Source organism: Aotus nancymaae, unplaced genomic scaffold (assembly GCF_030222135.1).
Source record: "Aotus nancymaae isolate 86718 unplaced genomic scaffold, 86718_ANA_hifiasm-v0.15.2.pri h1tg000006l, whole genome shotgun sequence".
Lineage (NCBI taxonomy): Eukaryota > Metazoa > Chordata > Mammalia > Primates > Aotidae > Aotus > Aotus nancymaae.
The window spans coordinates 1,767,677-1,788,431 of record NW_026988417.1 but is presented as its reverse complement, the minus strand read 5'-3'; the positions used below and the strand labels follow the sequence as shown (position 1 = coordinate 1,788,431).

The following is a 20,755-nucleotide window of genomic DNA, read 5'->3' as shown; positions in this document are numbered from 1 at the left end:
TATGCCATTGCACTCCAGCTTGGGGAATAAGAGTGAAACTCCATCTCAAAAAAAAAAAAAAAAAAAAAAAAAAGAATGGATCAGTGCAGAACAGAAGGAGGCAGACGTTTGGCAAATGCAGGATCCTACCGTTCCGCATAGATGTGTCTGCAGAATTCTTACCCTGAAGGTTCATCTGCAACCTCCGCCTCCCGGGTTCAAGCAGTTCTCTGCCTCAGCCTCCCTTCAGATGGAGGAGTCTACACTGGCCAGATAACCTGGAAGAATGCGAGACCTCCACTTTTATGATAGGGACACAGGCTTGGGACTATACAACAGATACACCCACCTGAGATAGTGAGCTTCAATTAGAAATTCATCTTGCAGAGCCTTCTCAGTATGGCAGCAAATCCCTCTGTATGGCCAGCCAGGGGGAGCACGAGGTTGGTGGAAGTGAGTAGTTTCTCTGCACCATCAAGCATGCACATCTCTGTCTAGACGTTCCCACGGTCTATGAAACTCAGGCTTTGTTGGAATGATGGAATTCTTTGGTCCTCAGTTTTATGAAAGGCAATATTGTCACAATCTTGTCAACACTGACATTGGTAATGACTTCTAACTGGGACTAATGGCATAGGGACAAATTAAATGCTAGATGGGAAACTATACTCTCCAAACTTCTGAGTCAAATTCATGAGCTCCAGCATCAGGCTGAATGTTGGATCAATCAGATAAGGTTAACCCATAGAAATGCCAGAGCTGAAGCTGAAAACTAGATGGGGGTTTTCTGACTGCCACACGCACTGCAGAAATTGGAAGCAAATCTCCATCTTGGCCGGGCATGGTGGCTCACGCTTGTAATCCCAGTACTTTGAGAAGCTGAGGTGGGTGGATCACGAGGTCAGGAGTTTGAGACCAGCCTGGTTCAGATGGTGAAACCTCATCTTTACTAAAAAATACAAAAATTAGCTGGGCGCAGTGGCGGGTGCCTGTAATCCCAGCTCCTCAAGAGGCTGAGGCAGGAGAATCGCTTGCACCTGGGAAGCAGAGGTTGCGGTGAACCGAGATTGCACTACTGCACTCTAGCATGGGTGACAGAGCAAGACTCCATCTCAAAAAAAACAAAAACAAAACTTCATCTTAATGGCTGATGAAACATCTACCACAGATGAACCAAATAACTTGAATTTAGCCATATGATAGCCCTGGACTACAGAAGTGTAGACACTCAAAAGGAATCATAATTTCTTTATTAAGTCTAAATTTTAATTGGTTTTATTATACCCCAAACACAGTGGACACACTGCCGAGGAACTCCGTGACTTACGCTCTATTCAGACAGCCCTGGGTAGACAGATTCAGCTGATACGTTAGTTCTCCATCTAGTTAGCCTTTCTCCTGCCAAACTCTAGTTTCGTATGGCTTGATACACATAGTTCATTGATATAATTCTTTTGATTTTTTGGGTCGGGGGTAGAGATGAGGTCTCACTATGTTGCCCATGCTGGTTTTGAACTCCTGGGCTCAAGTGATCCCCCTACCTCAGTTTTTCAAAGTGATGGTATTACAGGCATCAGCCACTGTTCCCCTCCAGCCTTTGAATATTTCTTGACGTACAGTTTGGAAGGAAACAAAGTTGTGTCCTGGTTCAGTAGCATTTTTGTTTCGTTGCAGCTTTACCACTCCTGAAGGCCCTAAACCCCGTTCCAGATGTTCTGACTGGGCAAGTGCAGTGGAAGAAGATGAAATGAGGACCAGAGTTAACAAAGAAATGGCAAGGTACACATTTTGGATCACTTTGAAGTGTTAATCTGTGGTGTTTTCAGTCACACATTACATTTTATATGTGTCTTAGAATAGTGGTTCTCAAAGGTCTGGGCTCCAGACCAAAGGCATCAACATTTCCTGGGAAATTGTTAGAAATACAGGTTCTCAGACCCTTCCCTGGGCCTGCTGATGGGGTGTGGCCTGGTCATCCTGTGAAAAGCCCTCCAGGTGAGTCTACTCTCAAGTGTCAAGACGACTGTCTTAGGTGGTAATCCTTCTGAGAGTGGCAGTAGGTATACAGTGGTGGCGTTGCAGGCTGGAGGACTGTAAGGGACTTTGTGCAGTCTTTTGTTACCACCCACCTTCTGTGTGCTGTGCTAACACAACCCAGCACAGTCGACGGAGTGCTCTCTCCAGATGAAGGAATATGCTGCCTGACACCTGGCTCAGGTCACACAGCTCAGAAGTGCCAGCATTCCAGGAGAGGTCTCGGGCTTGGATTCTGTGAACCTCTTGCAGGTGTAAACAAGATTGTCGTGTGTATCCAAGTTCTCACTAACTGTGAGTTACTTCCTCTTTCTTGACCGATTATCATTCAGATAACGCATCCTTAACCATTGTTTAATCTCCCTTGACTATATTATCAGTCCTTTCTCTTTTGATGAGTTGTATAGCTCAAACCTAGTTGCATGGACTGGGTGTCTTCAAACCCAGTTTAAAAATGTGGCTCATAATTAGTTGAAGTTTTTTTTGTTTTGTTTTTTTGAGGTGGAGTCTTGCTCTGTTGCCAGGCTGGAGTGCAGTGGGTAGATCTCGGCTCACTGCAACCTCCGCCTCCCAGGCTCAAGCAATTGATTCTCCTGCCCCAGCCGGCCGAGTAGCTGGGACTACAGGCATGTGCCACCATTTCCAGCTAATTTTCATATTTTTAGTAGAGATGGGGTTTGCCATGTTGGCCAGGATGGTCTTGACCTCATGATCAACCCGCCTTGGCCTCCCAAAGTGCTGGGATTACAGGGCAAGCCACCATGCCCTGCCTAGTTGAAGTATTTTACAAGATAATTTTAGCTGACAAGTGGCTGATGAACAAACAGGGTCTCGTGAGAAAAATGTGTCGCGTGTCAGCCGTGGAATCGTGACTAGACTACCCGATCTCATCTTGGCGACCGGTGATGGTATTTGTGGCTGCCTCCTTTGAAAAGGGACGGGAATATATAGGAATCGGTTATTCAACGCTTGGGGGAATTATTCGTAATTTCTTCTGGAATCAAAATGTGTGGATGGGTAGTATGCTTGGGAGAAAAAATGAACTAGGAATTCACAGATGTGAGTACAGGTCTTAGTGAGTTGCTGTATTTATGTAGCTCTTGACTTTCTCAGCTATAAAATTAGAATGTTTGACTTAACCTGTGTAATTTGTGTTCATTCACAAGTCTTAGAACAGTTCTTGCATACCTGTAGCCTAGTTGTTCCCTCAAGTCACCCCTTGTCAGGGACTGTCTGCAGCTCTTATGCAGGCAGGTTCCACCTGTCTAGAGTGTCCTATGGGTGGACCCCTATTTATTCTTCAGAAAGCTCGTGGGCCTGTGCCTGAAAATTAGAAAACAGCACTGTTGGTACTCTGCTGATCATACCCTTTGTGGTGGAAAGCTGCGGCTTTTATTTTTATTTATTTTTTTGAGACAGAGTCTTGCTTTGTTGCCCACGCTGGGGTGCAATGGTGCGATCTCAGCTCACTGCAACCTCCGCCTCTCAGATTCAAGCGATTCTTCTGCCTCAGCCTCCCGAGTTACAGGCGCATGCCACCATGTCAGCTAATTATTGTATTTTTAGTAGAGGCGGGGTTTCACCATGTTGGCCAGGCTGGTCTCAAAACTCCTGACCTGGGGTGATCCACCTGCCTCGGCCTCCAAAGTACTGGGATTACAGGAGTGAGCCACCAGGCCCCGCCAAAGCTGCCAATTAGGGCGGCCTGTGTGATTTAACCTCCTGGCCCTTTGGTGAGCCATCACAGACCAGACCAGCTTACTTCCCGACAGCAAGCGGGGTATGCGAAATCGGCTTACTATACTTCAAGGGGAGTAGCAGACTACACACTGGCAGTGTGAGAGTTTAAAAACGGATTTTCATCATAACCCGAAACCAGTCTTTCTCATCTGGGGTACTGGAGGGAATGAGGCCCCACAGAAAATGATTCGTAGGACTAATCTCTGAATTGTGCAAGGATGGTGTATATAGCCAGGGCTACTCTAGATACACAGGAGATAAATTACTTCATTACCTTCTGATGTTCACACTGCACTGAACAACTCAGCAACCTTGGGTGGATTTTAGACTTTGAAGGGAGGGCACAGTGATACATGACATAATTTAGATACCTGCATGACAGGCCAGGTGTGGTGGCTCACTCCTGATCTCAGTACTCTTTTTTTTTTGAGATGTAGTCTTGTTCTGTTGCACAGGCTGGAGTGCAATGGCACGGTCTAGGCTTACTGCAACCTCCGCCTCCCGGATTCAAGCAATTCTCTTGCCTCAGCCTCCCAGGTAGCTGGGATTACAGGCGTCCGCCACCATGCCCGGCTAATTTTTGTAGTTTTAGTAGATATGAGGTTTCACCGTGTTGGCCAGGCTAGGTTCGAACTCGTGACCTCGTGGTCTGCCCGCCTCAGCTTCCCAAAGTGCTGGGATTACAGGCGTGAGCCACTGGGCCTGGCCTGATCTCAGTACTTTTGAGAGGCTGAGGCGAGAGGATTGCTTGAGCTCAGGAGTTCAAGAGCAGCCTGGGCAACATAGTGAGACCTCCTTTCCAAAACATTTTTTTTCTCTCCAAAAAGACATTTTTTTTCTTATCTTACATGGTGATCTTAATTGCAGGGCTTATTCTGTTAATCTGTTTGTTTTTTCAGTTCTGATTCAAAAAAACTTTTTTTTTGGAGATGGGTATGGCGGCATGTACGTGGAGTCCTTAGCTGCTTGGGAGGCTGAAGTGGGATGATTGCTTCAGCCCAGGAGCACGAGGCTGTTGTGAGCCATGATCGTGCTACTATATTCTAGCGTGGGTGACGGAGTCAGACTCCATCTCAAAAAAAAAAAAGATAACTGCATGAACTTGTAGCTCAAGGTAGTTGGTGGTTTCAACATTAGATTGCACTAGACTCCTTTTGAAGACGTCATGCTGCTTTTTTTTAATTGCAAAGCTTATTCTGGTAATGACTGCAATAAAAGCAGATACTTCATGACGTTCATGGGGAACAAGGCAAAAGGGGGCACACTTGGTCTCCAGGTTTGGAGAAGGTGTGCAGTGCCCAGTAGGCATACGGGTCCCATTAGTAACTGGTGTTTTTAAAATAAAAATTTATTTGAATTTATGTTTTCTTTTTCTTTCTTGTTTTAAGGCTGCCAAGTTATGTGGATACAGTTTTTTGTTGTGTGGATCTCAGTACTTAAACTGAACCTAACAAGGACTTCTTTTGGCCCAGGGAGCTTCTGCATTCCATAGGATGGTGTGCCTGAGGGTACCAGGGTGGAGCTTCCTCAGATCTGGCTGCTTTATTTTAATACCTTTTTTTAAATCAGCTATATTTATTTTGCTCTCAGATATAAAAGGAAACTCCTCATAAATGACTTTGGAAGAGAGAGAAAATCATCATCAGGAAGGTAAAGGCTGTGTAAATATTTATTTTCTAATTTGACAGACCTGTAATTTGTTTTTAAAAAAATTGTGACTGTCAGAAATACTGATTGTTGCAGTAGAATTTATTAATACATTGTTCACTGATTTGAAATACTGTGTCTGTTGTGTGCTGAATTCCCACAGATACAGTCTCTGGACCGTTTAGGATTAATATGGTTGGGGATGTGGAGTGAACCCTCCATTATTGTGTTTTGACATTTTTTTGACTTACCTTATGTGGGGATCTTAATTACAGGGCTTTTCTGTTAATGTTGGTTTTTCAGTTCTGATTCAAAGGAGTCTGTGTCTGCTGTGCCGGCTGACTTTGAGACAGATGAAAGTGTCCTGATGAGGAGACAGAAGCAGATCAACTATGGGAAGAACACCATCGCCTACGATCGTTACATCAAGGAAGTCCCGAGGTGGCGTGGCATGCGTCTCTTAAAGAGTTGCTTAGATCGGGTAGAACAGATGATGCTGGGGATAGTTCACACCTGCTAAGAGCTGTCTGTGAGAGGCTTACTGGGACTTACGACAAAGAATGGATGGCAACTGAAAAACTAAAAACAGGAAGACTTAAAAATCCTTTTCATGATTTCAAACATTAGATAACATTTTATTTCTTAGGGGTCAGCAGTTTTATAGACATAAGTTAATAAAATACACGTTGGGGAAAAAATGAAGTTCAAGTTAAAGATTGTAAAATTCTAATTGGTGAAAAAAAAATGGCCTCGCCCTGTTTACTTTAAGTAGCACGTTCTTGCCTATCCTGCTCCCTCAAACACTGACACAAAAGGATACAAAGAAAGGGTTAGTGTTTCCCTGAACTTTCTGGTAGGATTGGGTTAAAATTTACTCCTCTGGAACAGGTGCCAGCACTTTGGGAGGCCTGCTTGAGGCCAGGAGACTAGCCTGAGCAGCACAGGGAGACCCCATCTCTACAAAAAATTTAACAATTATCCAGGTCAGGTGGGTTGCACGTGTATGTGGTCTTAGCTACTTGGGAGACAGGTGGGGGGATTGCTTCAGGCCAGGAATTAAAGGTTACATACAGCGAACCATTAATCACACTACTGCACTCTAGCCTGGGCTGCAGAGTGTGAGAGCTTGTCTCTTAAAAAAAAACGTTTTTTGCTTTTATGGAACATAGATGGCAAAGGAATAGTAAGATTCAATGTGATGGCGCTTTTTTTTTTTCTTCTCCTGAGTCTTGTTCTGTTACCCAGGCTGAAGTGCAGTAGCATGTCATGGCTCACTGTATATTTTATTTTATTGAGGCAGAGTTTCACTTGTGTCACCCAGGCTGGAGTGCCATGGCGTGATCTTGGCTTACTGCCACCTCTGCCTCATGGGTTAAAGTGATTCTCCTGTCTCAGCCCCCTAAGTAGCTTGGACTACAGGCATGCACCACCATGCCAGACTAATTTTTGTATTATATATTTATTTCAAAAATAGAGATATGGGGTTTCACCATGTTGGCCAGGCTGGTCTTGAACTCCTGACCTCGTGATCCACCCATCTCGGCTTCCCAAAGTGCTGGGATTACAGGCGTCAGCCACTGCGCCTGGCCTGGTTTTTGTATTTTTAGTAAAGACGGGTTTCACCATATTAGCCAGGCTAGTCTCGAACTCCTGACTTCATGATCTGCCTGTCTTCACCCTCCCAAAATGCAGGGATTATAGGCATGAGCCACCGCACCCAGCCATCATGGCTCACCGTAGTCTTAAACTCCTGGCCTCAAGTAGTCCTCCGAAAGTGCTGGGATTACAAGCGTGAGCCACTGTTCCGGGTGGATAGTGCTTTTTTAATATATTACTTTGCTCATTTTGTAGAATCTCATTTAATTTAATTAATTAATTAATTAATTAATTAATTAATTTATTTTTTTGAGACGGAGTTTCGCTCTCGTTACCCAGGCTGGAGTGCAATGGCGCGATCTCGGCTCACCGCAACCTCCGCCTCCTGGGTTCAGGCAATTCTCCTGCCTCAGCCTCCTGAGTAGCTGGGATTACAGGCACGCGCCACCATGCCCAGCTAATTTTTTGTATTAGTAGAGACGGGGTTTCACCATGTTGACCAGGATGGTCTCGATCTCTTGACCTCGTGATCCACCTGCCTCGGCCTCCCAAAGTGCTGGGATTACAGGCTTGAGCCACCGCGCCCGACCTTAATTTATTTTTTTAAGTTTTTTGTTTTTGAGACCAAGTCTCTGTCACCCAGGCTGGAATGCAGTGTTGTAATCACAGCTCACTGCAACTTCCGCCTCCCCAGTTGAAGTAATCTTCCTGCCTCTGCATCCCGAGTAGCTGGAACTACAGGCGAGCACCACCATGCTTGGCTAGTTTTTGTATTTGTAGTAGAGAACGGGTTTTGCCACATTGGCCAGGCTGGTCTCAAACTCTTGACCTCCAATGAGCCACCACGCTTGGCCTGTTTGTTTGTTTTTTGTTTTTGTTTTGAGATGGAGTTTCAGTCTGTTGCCAGGCTGGAGTGCAGTGGTGTGATCTCGGCTCACCACAACCTCTGCCTCCCAGGTTCAAGCAATTCTCCTGCCTCAGCCTTCTGAGCAGCTGGGACTCCAGGCATGAGCCACCATGCCTGGCTAATTTTTGGTATTTTTAGTAGAGTTGAGGTTTCATCATGTTGGCCAGGCTGGTCTCAGATTCTTGAGCTCAAGTGATTTGCTGGGCCCTGCTGGGTTTTTTTTAATAGAGAAGAGGTCTCAGTGTGTTGCCCAGGGCATTTTCGAACTCCCGAGTTCAAGTGATCTTGGTCTGACCTCCCAAAATGCTAGGATTATAGCCGTGAGCCACCACGCCTGGTGATCTCTAATTTTAAAAATAATACTAATCTCAAAGTTTGGTTAATCTTCAAGCTAATGTGGAAATGTGAGTGGCATGTGCTGAGTAATCTTTCTCCCATAGACACCTTCGACAACCTGGCATTCATCCCAAGACCCCTAATAAGTTTAAGAAGTACAGTCGACGTTCATGGGACCAACAAATCAAACTCTGGAAGGTGGCTCTGCATTTTTGGGATCCTCCAGCTGAAGAAGGATGTGATTTGCAAGAAATGTATGTCTTTACTGCATTCTTATTCTGTGTTTCTCTGATTGGTGACTGAAGTGACCAAAGCAGCTGTGTATCACTGGGACAGGAGGTTCTGATGCCAGGTCCCCCAGCAGCTGTTGGGGAGCCGAGCAGCTGCTGCAGCTTAGTGCTGAGTTCTGTGCTGGGTCGGGGGCAGTGCGGGGAGGAGTTTGCTTCCTGGACTGAATGAGTGTTTTTGAGCACGATCAGTCTGGGAATTCACAGTTTTTGTTTGTTGTTGTAGTTGTTTTTCCCGTAAATTACAACAATGTCTGGAATTTGGTTTTCTCAAATATAAATATCCTAAAAAGTATCTGAGTCATTTCTGTTCAACCATGAAAATAAAAGGCCTTAATTAAGGAAGGTTTTCTTTCCCTGTTGGCTTTTAAACTTGGGCCTAGTAGAAATGTCTCAGGCCTGAACTGCTTCATCATGGGAATATGGGCTGACCAGGGAGACAGAGTGATCTTACACCTCCCTTTGTCTGTGTGGGGTTTCTTCTCAGCTCCCCTCTGGTCTTGAGCCCCTCCCTTCCGCAGACACATTCTTCCAACAAACATTTGAGTTTCTATTCTGTGCTGGGAATTTTAGAGACTAGCATGTTTAAAATGCTTTGTAACGTGGCTTGACTGGTTTAGCCTGACAAGTGATTTGGGTTTTTTTCCAGTGTGACACCATTGTCCCATTCTCTGAATAGAAACTTGAAAAAATTAGTGATGATACATAGCATGTTTCATCACAGTGCTTGTTTATCCCCCTCAAAAATTGGGCTTACGAGTGCTTCTGTTTCCAAGGATGCTTCTGTGGTGAGCCCAGCAGATCTCTTTGCTGCTTCTCATTGCCATTGGCTTTCTGCTGGATTGATTGGACTGGGGTTGAGTGTGGCAAATAGTCACTGAAAGCTGACCCCTCAGGAGCCTAGGGGACACTGTCAGTGTTGTGGCTGTACCACATGGGTGGGGTTTGTCCGTAGAGGATTAATCTGTGCCCTGTCTCCTGACTTTGTTAAACTAGTGCCTGACACACCTGTTGGATTTCGTTTCACAGACACCCTGTAGACCTTGAATCTGCAGAAAGCAGCTCCGAGCCCCAGACAAGCTCTCAGGATGACTTTGTAAGTACTTTCTTTGGATAAGTCAGTTGGGATTTGCAGGTGCATTGTTAACACATACTGTCTTATAAACTCAAGTTTGGGTTGGGTGTGGTGGCTCATGCCTGTAATCCCAGCACTTTAGGAGGCTGAGGTGTTGGCCAGGCTGGTCTTGAATTCCTGACCTCAGGTGATCTGTCCTGAGATCAGGAATTCAAGACCAGCCTGGCCAACATGGTGAAACCCCGTCTCTACAAAAATAGAAATAATAGCTGAGTGCGATGACCGGTGCCTGTAGTTCCAGCTACTCAGGCGTCTGAGGTGGGACAATTGATTGAACCTGAGAGGTGGGGATTGCAGTGAGCTGAGATCCCGCCATTGCAGTCCAGCCTGGGCAACAGAGTGTGACTCTTTCTCAAAAGCAAACAAAAAAACTGAAGTTTGGGCCGGGTGCGGTGGCTTATGCCTGTAATCCCAGCACTTTGGGAGGCCGAGGCGGGCGGATCACCTGAGGTCAGGAATTCAAGACCAACCTGGCCAACATAGTGAAACCCCTTCTCTACGAAAAATACAAAAATTAGCTGGGCGTGGTGGCAGGTGCCTGTAATCCCAGCTACTTGGGAGGCTGAGGCAGGACAATCACTTGAACCTGGGAGGCAGAGGTTTCGGTGAGCCGAGATCATGCCCTTTGCACTTGCAGCCTGGGCAACAAGAGCAAAACTGTCTCAAAAAAAAAAAAAAAACACAAAAAACTGCAGTTTGATTCTGATGCTCACAGGAAAGGACTTCTGTCTTTAACTCCCATCATCAAAATGTCAGGTATCATAAGATTGAATTCTGAGGTAATGACCTTAAAGGTTTTTAGTTTAGTCTAACAAATCAGTTTCACCATTTTCATTTATTTGAAGTCAAAGGAGCCAGGTGTGGTGGCACATGTCTGCATGCAGTCTCATCTATTCTGGAGGCTGAAGGAGGAGGGTTGCTTGAGCTCAGAGGTTCAGGGTCAGGGCTGCAGTGTCCTTAGATTGTGCCACTGCACTCCAGCCTGGTGACAGAGTGAGACTCTATCACCGAGGCTTGAGTACAGTGGCACAATCTCAGCTTACTGCAGCCTCCATTGCCCGGGTTCAAGCAGTTCTCCTGCCTCGGCCTCCCAAGTAACTGGGAACACGGGTACATACCACCACACCTGGCTAAGTTTTGTATTTTTAGTAGAGATAGGGGGTCTCACTATGTTGGTCAGGCTGGTCTCCGACTCCTGACCTCAAATGATCCACCCACCTTGGCCTCCCAAAGTGCTGGATTACAGGTGGGAGCCTTGTGCCTGACTGGGACCTTCCAAAAAAAAGAGAGAGGCTGGGCATGGCAGCTCACACCTATAAACTCAGCACTTGGGGAGGCTGAGGCAGGAGGATCGCTTGAGCCCAGGAATTAAGGATCAGCGTGGGCAACATATGGAGGCCCTGTCTCTACAAAAAATAAATTAGCTGGGTATGGTGGTGCATTCCTATAGTCTCACCTACTTAAACTGACATAGGAAGATTGCTTTAGCCCAGGAGGTCAAAGATGCGGTGAGCTGTGATCACACCACTGCACTCCAGCCTGGGCGACAGAGCAAGACCCTCTCTCAAAAAATAAATACCTACAATACGTTAAAATAAAATAAAATCAAATAAAAGCTTTTTCCTCCGAGTCTAGGATCTACCTATGCATCGTCACTAGCATTCAAGTGTAGGCCATGCAGTTTGTGCTGGCATAGGAATTACCTGCTACTTGTTATCAAATGAGGGAGGAAAGCATTGTACCTAGGGATTTTCTTTACATTTGCCAGTTTTGAAAAAAATACACGTTTGTTTAAAGCAGTGTACAAAACTGGCTCATGTCTAATTCTGTAGTTAATGATTAGGAGCATGTTCTTCTAGAACTTGCATGTGTACCAATGTACAGTCAAAAGATACCTTTAGTGGTGTATGGGTTTTTTGTTTGTTTTTTGTTTTTGAGACGGAGTCTTGCTCAGGTGCCCAGGCTGGACTGTAGTGGCATGATCTCAGCTCATTGCAACCACTGTCTCCCAGGTTCAGGTGATTCTCTCATCTTAGCCTCTCAAGTAGCTGGGATTACAGGCACCTGCCGTCATGCCCAGCTGATTTTTGTATTTTAGTAGAGATGGGGATTCACCAAGTTGGCCAGGCTGGTCTTGAACTCCTGGCCTTGGGTGATCTGCCCACCTCTGCCTTCCAAAGTGCTAGGATTACAGGCATTAGCCACTGTGCCCTGCCAACCTTTAGTATTTTTATAAAAAGACTGTCCTAATTGCCTGTGAAAAAGCAGGTTAAAAACTAGAAAAGTGGGTAGGCGTGGTGGCTCAGTCCTGTAATCTCAGCACTTCGTGAGGCCGAGGCGGGCAGATCACCCAAGGTCAGGAGTTCAAGACCATCCTGGTCAGGATGGTGAAACCCCGTCTCTACGAAAAAAACCAAAAGAACAAAAACTAGAAAATGTAAACATTTGTCATAAAATTCTCATGCTTTCTATAAGATCCTGTACTGTATTCGAACATAGAAAGAAAGATGCAGTTATGGCTGGGCGCAGTGGCGCATGCCTGTAATCCCAACATTTTGGGAGGCCGAGGTGGACAGATCACAAGGTCAGGAGATAGAGGTCATCCTGGCCAACATGGTGAAACCCTGTCTCTACTAAAATACAAAAAATTAGCCAGGTGTGGTGGTGCACACCTATAGTCCCAGCTACTAGGGAGGCTGAAGCAGGAGAATTACTTGAACCCGGGAGGCAGAGGTTGCAGTGGCTCACAGCTGTAATTTCAACACTTTGGGTGGCTGAGGCGGGCAGATCACTTGAGGTCAGGAGTTTGAAAACCAGCCTGACAATGTGGTGAAACCTCATCTCTACTAAAAATACAAAAATTAGCAGGGTGTGGTGGTGCACCTGTAATCCCAGCTACTTGGGAGGCTCAGGCAGGAGAATTATTTGAACCCAGGAAGCAGAGGTTCCAATGAGCCCCGATCACACTGCTGTACTCCAGCCTGGACAACAGAGGGAGGCTGTGTCTCAAAAATGAAAGAAAACTGTCTTCTGGGTGCAGTGGCTCATGCCTGAAATCCCAGCACTTTGGGAGGCCAAGGCCAGTGGATCACCTGAGGTCAGAGATTCAAGACCAGCCTGGCTAAGATGGTGAAACTCTGTCACTACTAAAAATACAAAAACTAGCCGGGTGTGGTGGCTCAGGCCTGTAATCCCAGCTACTCAGGAGGCTGCAGCAGGAGAGTCACTTAAACTCGGGAGGCGGAGGTGGCAGAGCCGACATTGAGCCACTGCCCTCCAGCCTGGGTGACAGAGCAGGTTCATCTCAAAAAAGAGAAAAGAAAACCATTTTAAAATATGTCAATTGAAACACTGTCTCCTCCTGTCCTGAGACAGCCACTGTTCATGGTTTTTTATAGGCTTTTAGAATTCTTTCTGTACTCGTAAAATGTGTCATGGCCAGGTGTAGTTACTAGTGACTCCTGCCTATAATCCCAGCACATTGGGAGGCCGAGGCGGGAAGATTGCTTGAACCTAGGAGTTCAACATAGACTCCGTCTCTGCAAAAGAAAAATAAAATATGTGTACACCTAACTTCAGTGCCTTGTAAATAGTACGTATGCTTTGTCTTCGCAGTGTCATGAGTAAAATCTATCCCGGTTGCATGTGAGGTGTACACTTTGCTGTGCATTAAATCACATGATTCACCACATAAGCTGTGGGGTGTAGGAAGTGGCCCCTGTTTTCAGGGTGAGGTGAATGTCAGCTGACCCATGCTTCTGTTTTCCAGGACATGTACTCTGGCACACCCACCAAAGTTAGACACATGGACAGTCAAGCGGAGGACGAGTTTGATTTGGAAGCTTGTTTAACTGAACCCTTGAGAGACTTCTCGGCCATGAGCTAACTGCCACCTGGCGGCCGGGAAGAGGAACAGTTCCTCCCAGACCAGGTGGCAGGATGGCCAGGCGCCAAGCATGTGAGTGCACTTGGACCTGGTGGTTTCTCTGTCAGTAGTCCATTATTTCGTGATGAATTGTTAGTTTTGCCTTACTTTCTTAAGAAACATTAATTTTATATATAGTGAGTGTATTTTGCATGTTTTAAAATTGTAAATGGAGCTACATCCAAGCAAGGTTATACTTAAAGCAATCTTCCGGCAAGCGTCATTGCTTAATTCCTGTCGTCCTCCAAGATGAGCAGACGAGTATACTTAACTAGCTTTCCACAGGCATCTTAAGTTGCTGCTTGTGAGATGAGTTGTTTTGGATTTAACCATGTAATCCATGGGACCACTTGAGAGTCAGCTGCTTTTATAGGCACCAGACAAAGTATTCTCAGACACCTTTAATATCTTCATGGAGACTTAATTTTTGGCCTTTTATCAATATGTCACAGCAGAGCTCTGAAGTCAGACATTCTTAAATTCAGCTGTTAAACTAATGGGTTTTATGTAAATTATACAGTCTTAATTTGGTACTTGTAAATAGCACTAGTCAGGCTCTTTATAATACTCTAAGAGTTGGGGCAGCAGAGCGATTTAGAAAGAACATTTTTAAACAGTCAGTCAAGTTACCTGTAAAATTGCTGTAAATGATAATGTGTACAGATTTTCTGTTTAAATATTCATTTGTAAACTTCTTGTTAAGACTGTTATGTTTCTATTGCTTTTGTATGGGATATTGCAAAAATAAAAAGAAACCTCTTTAACTGATGTAGGGTGTTGCTGGGTGGGCCAGCTGCCATCAGAGCTGGCATGTTTGGAGGGTCAGAGTTGTGTCTGTCTTGTGTCTGAAGTGAGTGGCACTTGGCGAGGCGGTGTACAGCTGGAAAGAGAATTGTGACCATTCAGCCCCGGCATTCCCCCCCCAGTAGTGGGTAAGTGGCCTTCTTTATTTTTATTTTATTTTTTATTTATTTTTGAGATGGAGTTTCACTCTCGCCCCGGCTGGAGTGCAGTGGCACGATCTCAGGTCACCACAACCTCCGCCTCCCGGGTTCAAGTGATTCTCCTGCCTCAGCCTCTTGAGTAGCTGGTGTTAGAGACATGCGCCACCAGACCCGGCTGATTTTGTATTTTTAGTAGAGACAAGGTTTCTCCATGTTGGTCAGGCTGGTCTCAAACTCCCAGCCTCAGGTGGTCTGCCTGCTTCAGCCTTGCAAAGTGCTGGGATTACAGGAGTGAGCCACTATGCCTGGCTAATTCTTGTATGTTTAGTAGAGATGGGATTTCACTATGTTGGCCAGGCTTGTCTCAAAGTGACCTCAGGCGATCTACCTGTCTCAGCTTCCCAAAGTGCTAGGATTACAGATTTGAGCCACTGTGCCTGGCTGTTAGAACCTTTCTTTCCAGCAATAGGGCTTCTTGCTCCTCTGCAGAAGCCCAAAACAGTTATTCTGAAAAGCCCTGCTGGTAAGGCTTCTAATGAACTGAACCCTATTAAGAGTCACAGAATTATATGGGCAGAAGCTGCTGCCAGGTTGGACTGAAAGGGCCAGGCAATACAAATTCAGAGGCCTTGAACCCTCACGTTCCTACCAGCAGGAAGCAGGTAGATGAAACTCTACAGCTGCAAACAGGCCACCTTTCGTGAAAAGGAAGGATAATTCTAAGGTGGAGCCACGAACCGGGAAGCCTGGAGGAGTGGGGCTGGGCATAGTTGGGTGCAGTTGGGGGACTGCCAGGTGACGTGTGCCCAGCAGGAGTTCAGACTTGCTGTGGGCCAGGGACTCCTGGGAGTGTCTGCGGCAGGTATCCTAGCTCTGTCGCTGCCCTTTGGGGGGTGTGTGTGTGTGTGTGTGTGTGTGCGCGCGCGCGCGCGCACCCGCTCTCATGCTGTGGGCAGGGTGGAAGGGCTGGGGTGGGTACAGTCTTTACATGGAAAGGTTCAACACGGGAGCTGTCTGAGGAGCCTCGTCCACAAGGGAGTGGATTCAGATGAGATTCTGGACTATGGGCTGATGCTGTGGGTGGACGAACCTGGAGGCCTGGCGGGAGCTGAGTGTATCTTGTGTCCTTTGACCTCCCAAAGTGCTGGGCTTACAGGGGTGAGCCACTGCACCTGGCCAAAATTCTTGGAATGCTGTTAAGTACCGAGGAGATCAATCTTCAGGCTTCAGTTCTTACCTCGTCACTGCTGTTGACATAATCTGGTATTTTCTGTGTGAGTGTTACAAATAACCAGTGGGCTGGGATTGAGTTGTCTTTATTCTTGACTCTCGTACATCGAACCAAGAAGTGTCAGAACTAAATTAAGTTTGCCCAGCATGATGAATTCTTCACAGTCCCACACTGATTGCTATCTCGTCCCGTCAGGGAGTCATTTTCTTGTCTTTCCACACTCGGCTGGGGTTGGCTTATCGGGGCTGCCATCCCACCTCCCCCGAGGTTTTCCATGTATTGTGAAGCTGTTCTTGTTTCCTGCTGGCCTTCGAGTTCTCTCAGCAGTTCTGCCACCAAGTTGCCGACTCCTCCATCCCTGTGTTAGGAATATGTCCATAGGGTTTCCCAGGAGTTAGCGGCCTCTGCCTGAGCCCAAGGCCCAGTCGCTTTTGGCTTTCTGGACCTGTGGGGGTGGCTCTTAGGATTAATTGATGGGTTTCAGGACCTTTTGTTTAATTAAATAGTTTTTTTAAATTTTGAGATGGAGTTTGACCCTTTGCCCAGGCTCGAGTGCAGTGGCGCGATCCTGGCTTACTGCTACTTCTGTCTTCTGGTTTCAAGGGAGTCTCCTGCCTCAGCCTCCTGAGTGGCTGGGATTACAGATGCCGGTCAACATGCCCAGCTAATTTTTGCGTTTTTACAAAATTTAAAGTACATTTTGTAAATGTATTGGGGTTTCACTGTGTTGGCCAGGCTGGTCTCAAACTCCTGACCTCGTGATCCGCCCACCTCGTCCTCCCAAAGTGCTGGGATTAACAAGCATGAGCCACTGCACCTGGCCAATTTTTGTAATTTTTTTTTTTTTTTTAGTGGAGATGGGTGTCACCATGTTGGCCAGGTTGGTCTAGAACTCCTGACCTCGTGATCTGCCCACCTTGGCCTCCCAAAGTGTTGGGATTACAGGCGTGAGCCACCATGCCCAGCCTAATTTGTTTTTTGAGACAGAGCCTTGTTCCGTTGCCCAGGACAACAAGTGCCTGCCACCACATCTGGCTAATTTTATATTTTGAGTAGAGACAGGATTTCACCATATTGGCCAGGCTGGTCTCAAACTTCTGACCTCAAATGATACACCCACCTCGGCCTCCCAAAGTGCTGGGATTACAGGCATGAGTCACCCACCTGGCTAGATTGCAGGATCTTTTGTTTTCCACGGAGGCAAATTTGAAAGGTCTGCTAGAAGTCACGTTTCAGTACCTGGCAGACTGAAAGTGCTTGGCATATTGGTGTGTTGGCTTCTACTTTGAACCTTGGTTGGTTTTAGGGGAGAAGCGTGCCTATTTGATCACCCGTCAGCATATAATTGTACATTTAAGGATCCTGGCCAGGTGCAGTGGTTTATGCCTGTAGTCCCAGCATTCTGGGAGGCCAAGGCAGGTGGATCACTTGAGGCCAGGAGTTCAAGACCAGCCTGGCCAACATGAGGAAACCTCATCTCTACCACAAATACAAAAATTAGCCAGGTATGGTGGTGCATGCCTGTAGTCCCAGCTACTCAGAAGGCTGAGGTGTGAGAGTCACTTGAACCCAGGAAGCAGAGGCTGTAATGAGCCGAGATTGCACCACTGAACTCCAGCCAGGGCAACCCTGTCTCAAAAAAAAAAAAAAAAAAAAAAACCCTAGGGTTTTTTGTTTTTATTTGTGCTGTTTGCATTTTAATGTGTGGATGGGGCCCCAAGCCACTTGGTAACAAACACACTTCATAAAGTTTTCAGGAAGAGCCACCCTCAGACTCCATAGCTGAGGTTCCAGCAAAGACGCGTACTGTGTAGGGTATTCCTGGCGCCTGCTGTGAGGTGGGATGTGGAATGCAGACCTGTCATCGCATCCCAGGTCTGCTGCTTCATAGCTGCATGATGGCCTTCACGTTCCCGTCTGAGATGAGCATAGCAGCATCTACCACAGAGGATGGCTCTAGGGATTAAACGAGGGGAGGGGCGGGATGCCAGCCGCATGATGATGATAACGTAGGACAGATGGAGCTGCTGTTGCTGAGGGCCCCGCTCATCCCTGCTCATCCCTGCTCATCCCTTCACTCCTTGGGCTGCACTAATGGGCTGGGTAAGGTCTTCAGGCAAGGATATCGACAGCAGGCACTGAGGAAGTGTGATGCCCACACCAGGGGATCCTCACTGCTTCGTGGAGGCTGAGAGGACAGTTCTGCCCAAGGTCCCGGTCACCCCCTGCCAGGCCTCTGGAACCCAGTCCTTGTGGTGAACATGAACATGGGGGCGTGCGGTATTCCCCAGTGGCCCCAGATGCGGTTTTGAGAGGGGTGACGGCTGACAGCACTGCCTGCGCTCCTCAGAGAAAACTCGGACTGAGTTTCCAGAGGACCCCACCCCTTGGGCAGAAGTGTGGAGGTAGGGGTCACAGACTCAGGCAGGCAAGGTGGGCCCACGTGAGTCATTAACGCCACGTTCACCCTAAAGCTTCATTGTGTACAGGAACAGTCTTGATTATCAGTTTCTGGGGGCTAGGAACGTGGGCGTGGCTTAGCAGGGTCCTCCTTCCAGCTCCCACAGGGCTCCTCCACTCAAGCTGCTGACTGAGGCCAAGCCCTCATTTCAAGGTGGGGCCAGGGCGATCCACCTTCAAGCTCACACGTGTGGCTGCTGGCCTGAACTGGCCCTAGGTTTCTGGCTAGGTGGGCTTCTCCATATGGCAGCTATGTCATCATTCTGAGCAGAGGGCACAGGACGGTGCAGCACGATGAGGTTGGTCCTGGCCTTGTACATGATTTGGTGGCGATGGCCTGTCTCTGCTGTTGGTTAGAAGCATGTCACCTGCCAGGCTACTGTCAGTGGGAGGGGATTACACCAGGGCTTGAATCCTAGGAGGTGGATTGCTGGAGGGCCTCTTAGAAGTCAGTCTCCCAGGCTGGGCTCGTGGCTCATGATGGTAATTCCAGCACTTTGGGAGACTGAGGCAGGCGGATCACATGACGTCAGGAGTTCAGGACCAGCCTGGCCAACATGGTGAAACCACATCGCTACTAAAAATACAAAAATTATCCAGGTGTGGTGGTGTGCACCTGTAATCCCAGCTACTTGGGGAGGCTGAGGCATGAGAATTGCTTGAACCTGGGAGGTGGAGGTTGCAGTGAGCCTAGATTGTGCTACTGCATTCCAGCCTGGGTGGAATGAGTGAGACTGCCTCAAAAAATATGTGTGGGTGTGTGTGTGTGTATTTAAACTAGAATACTTAGTTTCAAATCTAACAAAACATGTATGGGATCTGTATACTGAAAACTACAACACGGATGAAATAAAGATTCAGTAAGTGGAGAAATGTACCATGTTCATGGATTAGAAGACTCAATAAAGATGTCCATTCTTGCCAAGTGCAGTGGCTCACACCTACAATCCAGCACTTTGGGAGGTTGAGGTGGGTGGATCACCTGAGGTCAGGAGTTCGAGACCAGCCTGGCCAACATGGTGAAACTAAAAATACAAAAAAGTAGCTGAGTGTGGTGGTGTGCATCTGTAGTCCCAGCTACTCAGGAGGCTGAGGCAGAAAAATCACTTGAACCCAGGAGGCAGAGGTCGCAGTAAGCCGAGATTGCACCACTGCACTCCAACCTGGGTGACAAAGTGAGACTCTGTCTCAAAAAAAAAAAAAAAGATGTCAATTTGTCAATTCTTCTCAAATGGATATACAGTTATAATGGAATTCCTATTAAAAAATCTCAGCAATATTTTTTTGTAGATGATTATTCTAAAATTCATGTGAATGTGAAGGAACTAGAATAGCTGAAACAATTTTGAAAAATAAGGTGAATAGAATGAGGCTATCTTATTTAAGGTTTAGGCTGGGCGCGGTGGCTCACACCTGTAGTCCCAGCACTTTGGGAGGCCAAGGCGGGCAGATGGCGAGGTCAGCAGATTGAGACCATCCTGGCCAACATGGTGAAACCCTGTCTCTACTAAAAATACAAAAAAATAGTTGGGCCTGCACATTTGTAGTCCCAGCTACTCAGGAGGCTGAGGCAGGAGAATCGCTTGAACCAGGGAGGTGGAAGTTGCAGTGAGCTGAGATTGTGCCACTGCACTCCAGCCTAGCGACAGAGGGAGACCTTGTCTCAAAAAAAAAAAAAGTCTGTGGTGTCAGTGGAGGGACAGACACTTAGACCAATGGAGCAGGACAGGGAATCCAGAAATAGGGCCACAAAAGTCTGGCAAACTGATTTTTGCAAAGGTACAAAGGAAATTCAGTGAAGGATGGTATTTTCAACAAATGTGCAAGTGGCTGGAACAAGATCCAAGAGCAAAAATGCAGGCCTCAACCTAAGTCTCATGCCTTACAGAAAAACGAACTCACAATGCACCACAGCCTTAAATGTAAAGCGTAAAGTATAAAACTTGCAGAGAACCGTTGGGATCTGGGGTAGGCAGAGTTTATAAACTGGACACCAAAATCACAATCCATAAAAGGAAAAATGGACAAATTGGACTTCATCAAAATTAAAAACCTTCGGCTAGGCGTGGTGGCTCATGCCTGTAATCCCAGCACTTTGGGAGGCTGAGGCAGGAGGACGGCCTGAGGCCATGAGTATGAGGTCAGCCCTGGCAACATGGCAAGACCCCATCTCTACAAAGAAAAAATTTTTAAAATTAGTCGGGCATGGTGGCACAGACCTGTAGTCCCAGCTACTCTGGAGGCTGAGGTGGGAGGATCCCTTGAGCTTAAGAGTTTGAGGCTCAAGTGAACTATGATCACACCACTGCAACCCAGTCTGAGTGACAGAGTGAGAAAAATAAAATTAAAAACTTTTGTTCTGCCCAATTCCCTGTTAAAAGAATGAAAAGACAAGTTATAGGTTAGAGGAGAGTATGTGTGAGCCACAGGTGCCCAACCCCTGAGCTGCTAAGAGCGGGCCGCACAGCAGGACGGGAGTGGTGGGTGAGTGAACATTCCTGCCGGAGCTCCGTCTCCTGCATGAGATTCTCTGC

At 46.8% G+C, this 20,755-nt stretch overlaps 1 protein-coding gene across 1 annotated transcript; it reads left to right on the top strand.

Annotated features, from left to right (window-relative positions):
• The first annotated feature begins 1,649 nt into the window (after positions 1 to 1,649).
• SLBP (stem-loop histone mRNA binding protein) lies at positions 1,650 to 14,354 on the top strand. The gene is made up of 6 exons (XM_021666991.2): positions 1,650 to 1,758; positions 5,344 to 5,403; positions 5,704 to 5,841; positions 8,344 to 8,493; positions 9,556 to 9,622; positions 13,431 to 14,354. The coding sequence occupies exons 1-6, from the start codon at positions 1,727 to 1,729 to the stop codon at positions 13,545 to 13,547; spliced, it is 564 nt and encodes a 187-aa protein (XP_021522666.1). The 5' UTR covers positions 1,650 to 1,726; the 3' UTR covers positions 13,548 to 14,354.
• The last annotated feature ends 6,401 nt before the right edge of the window (positions 14,355 to 20,755 follow it).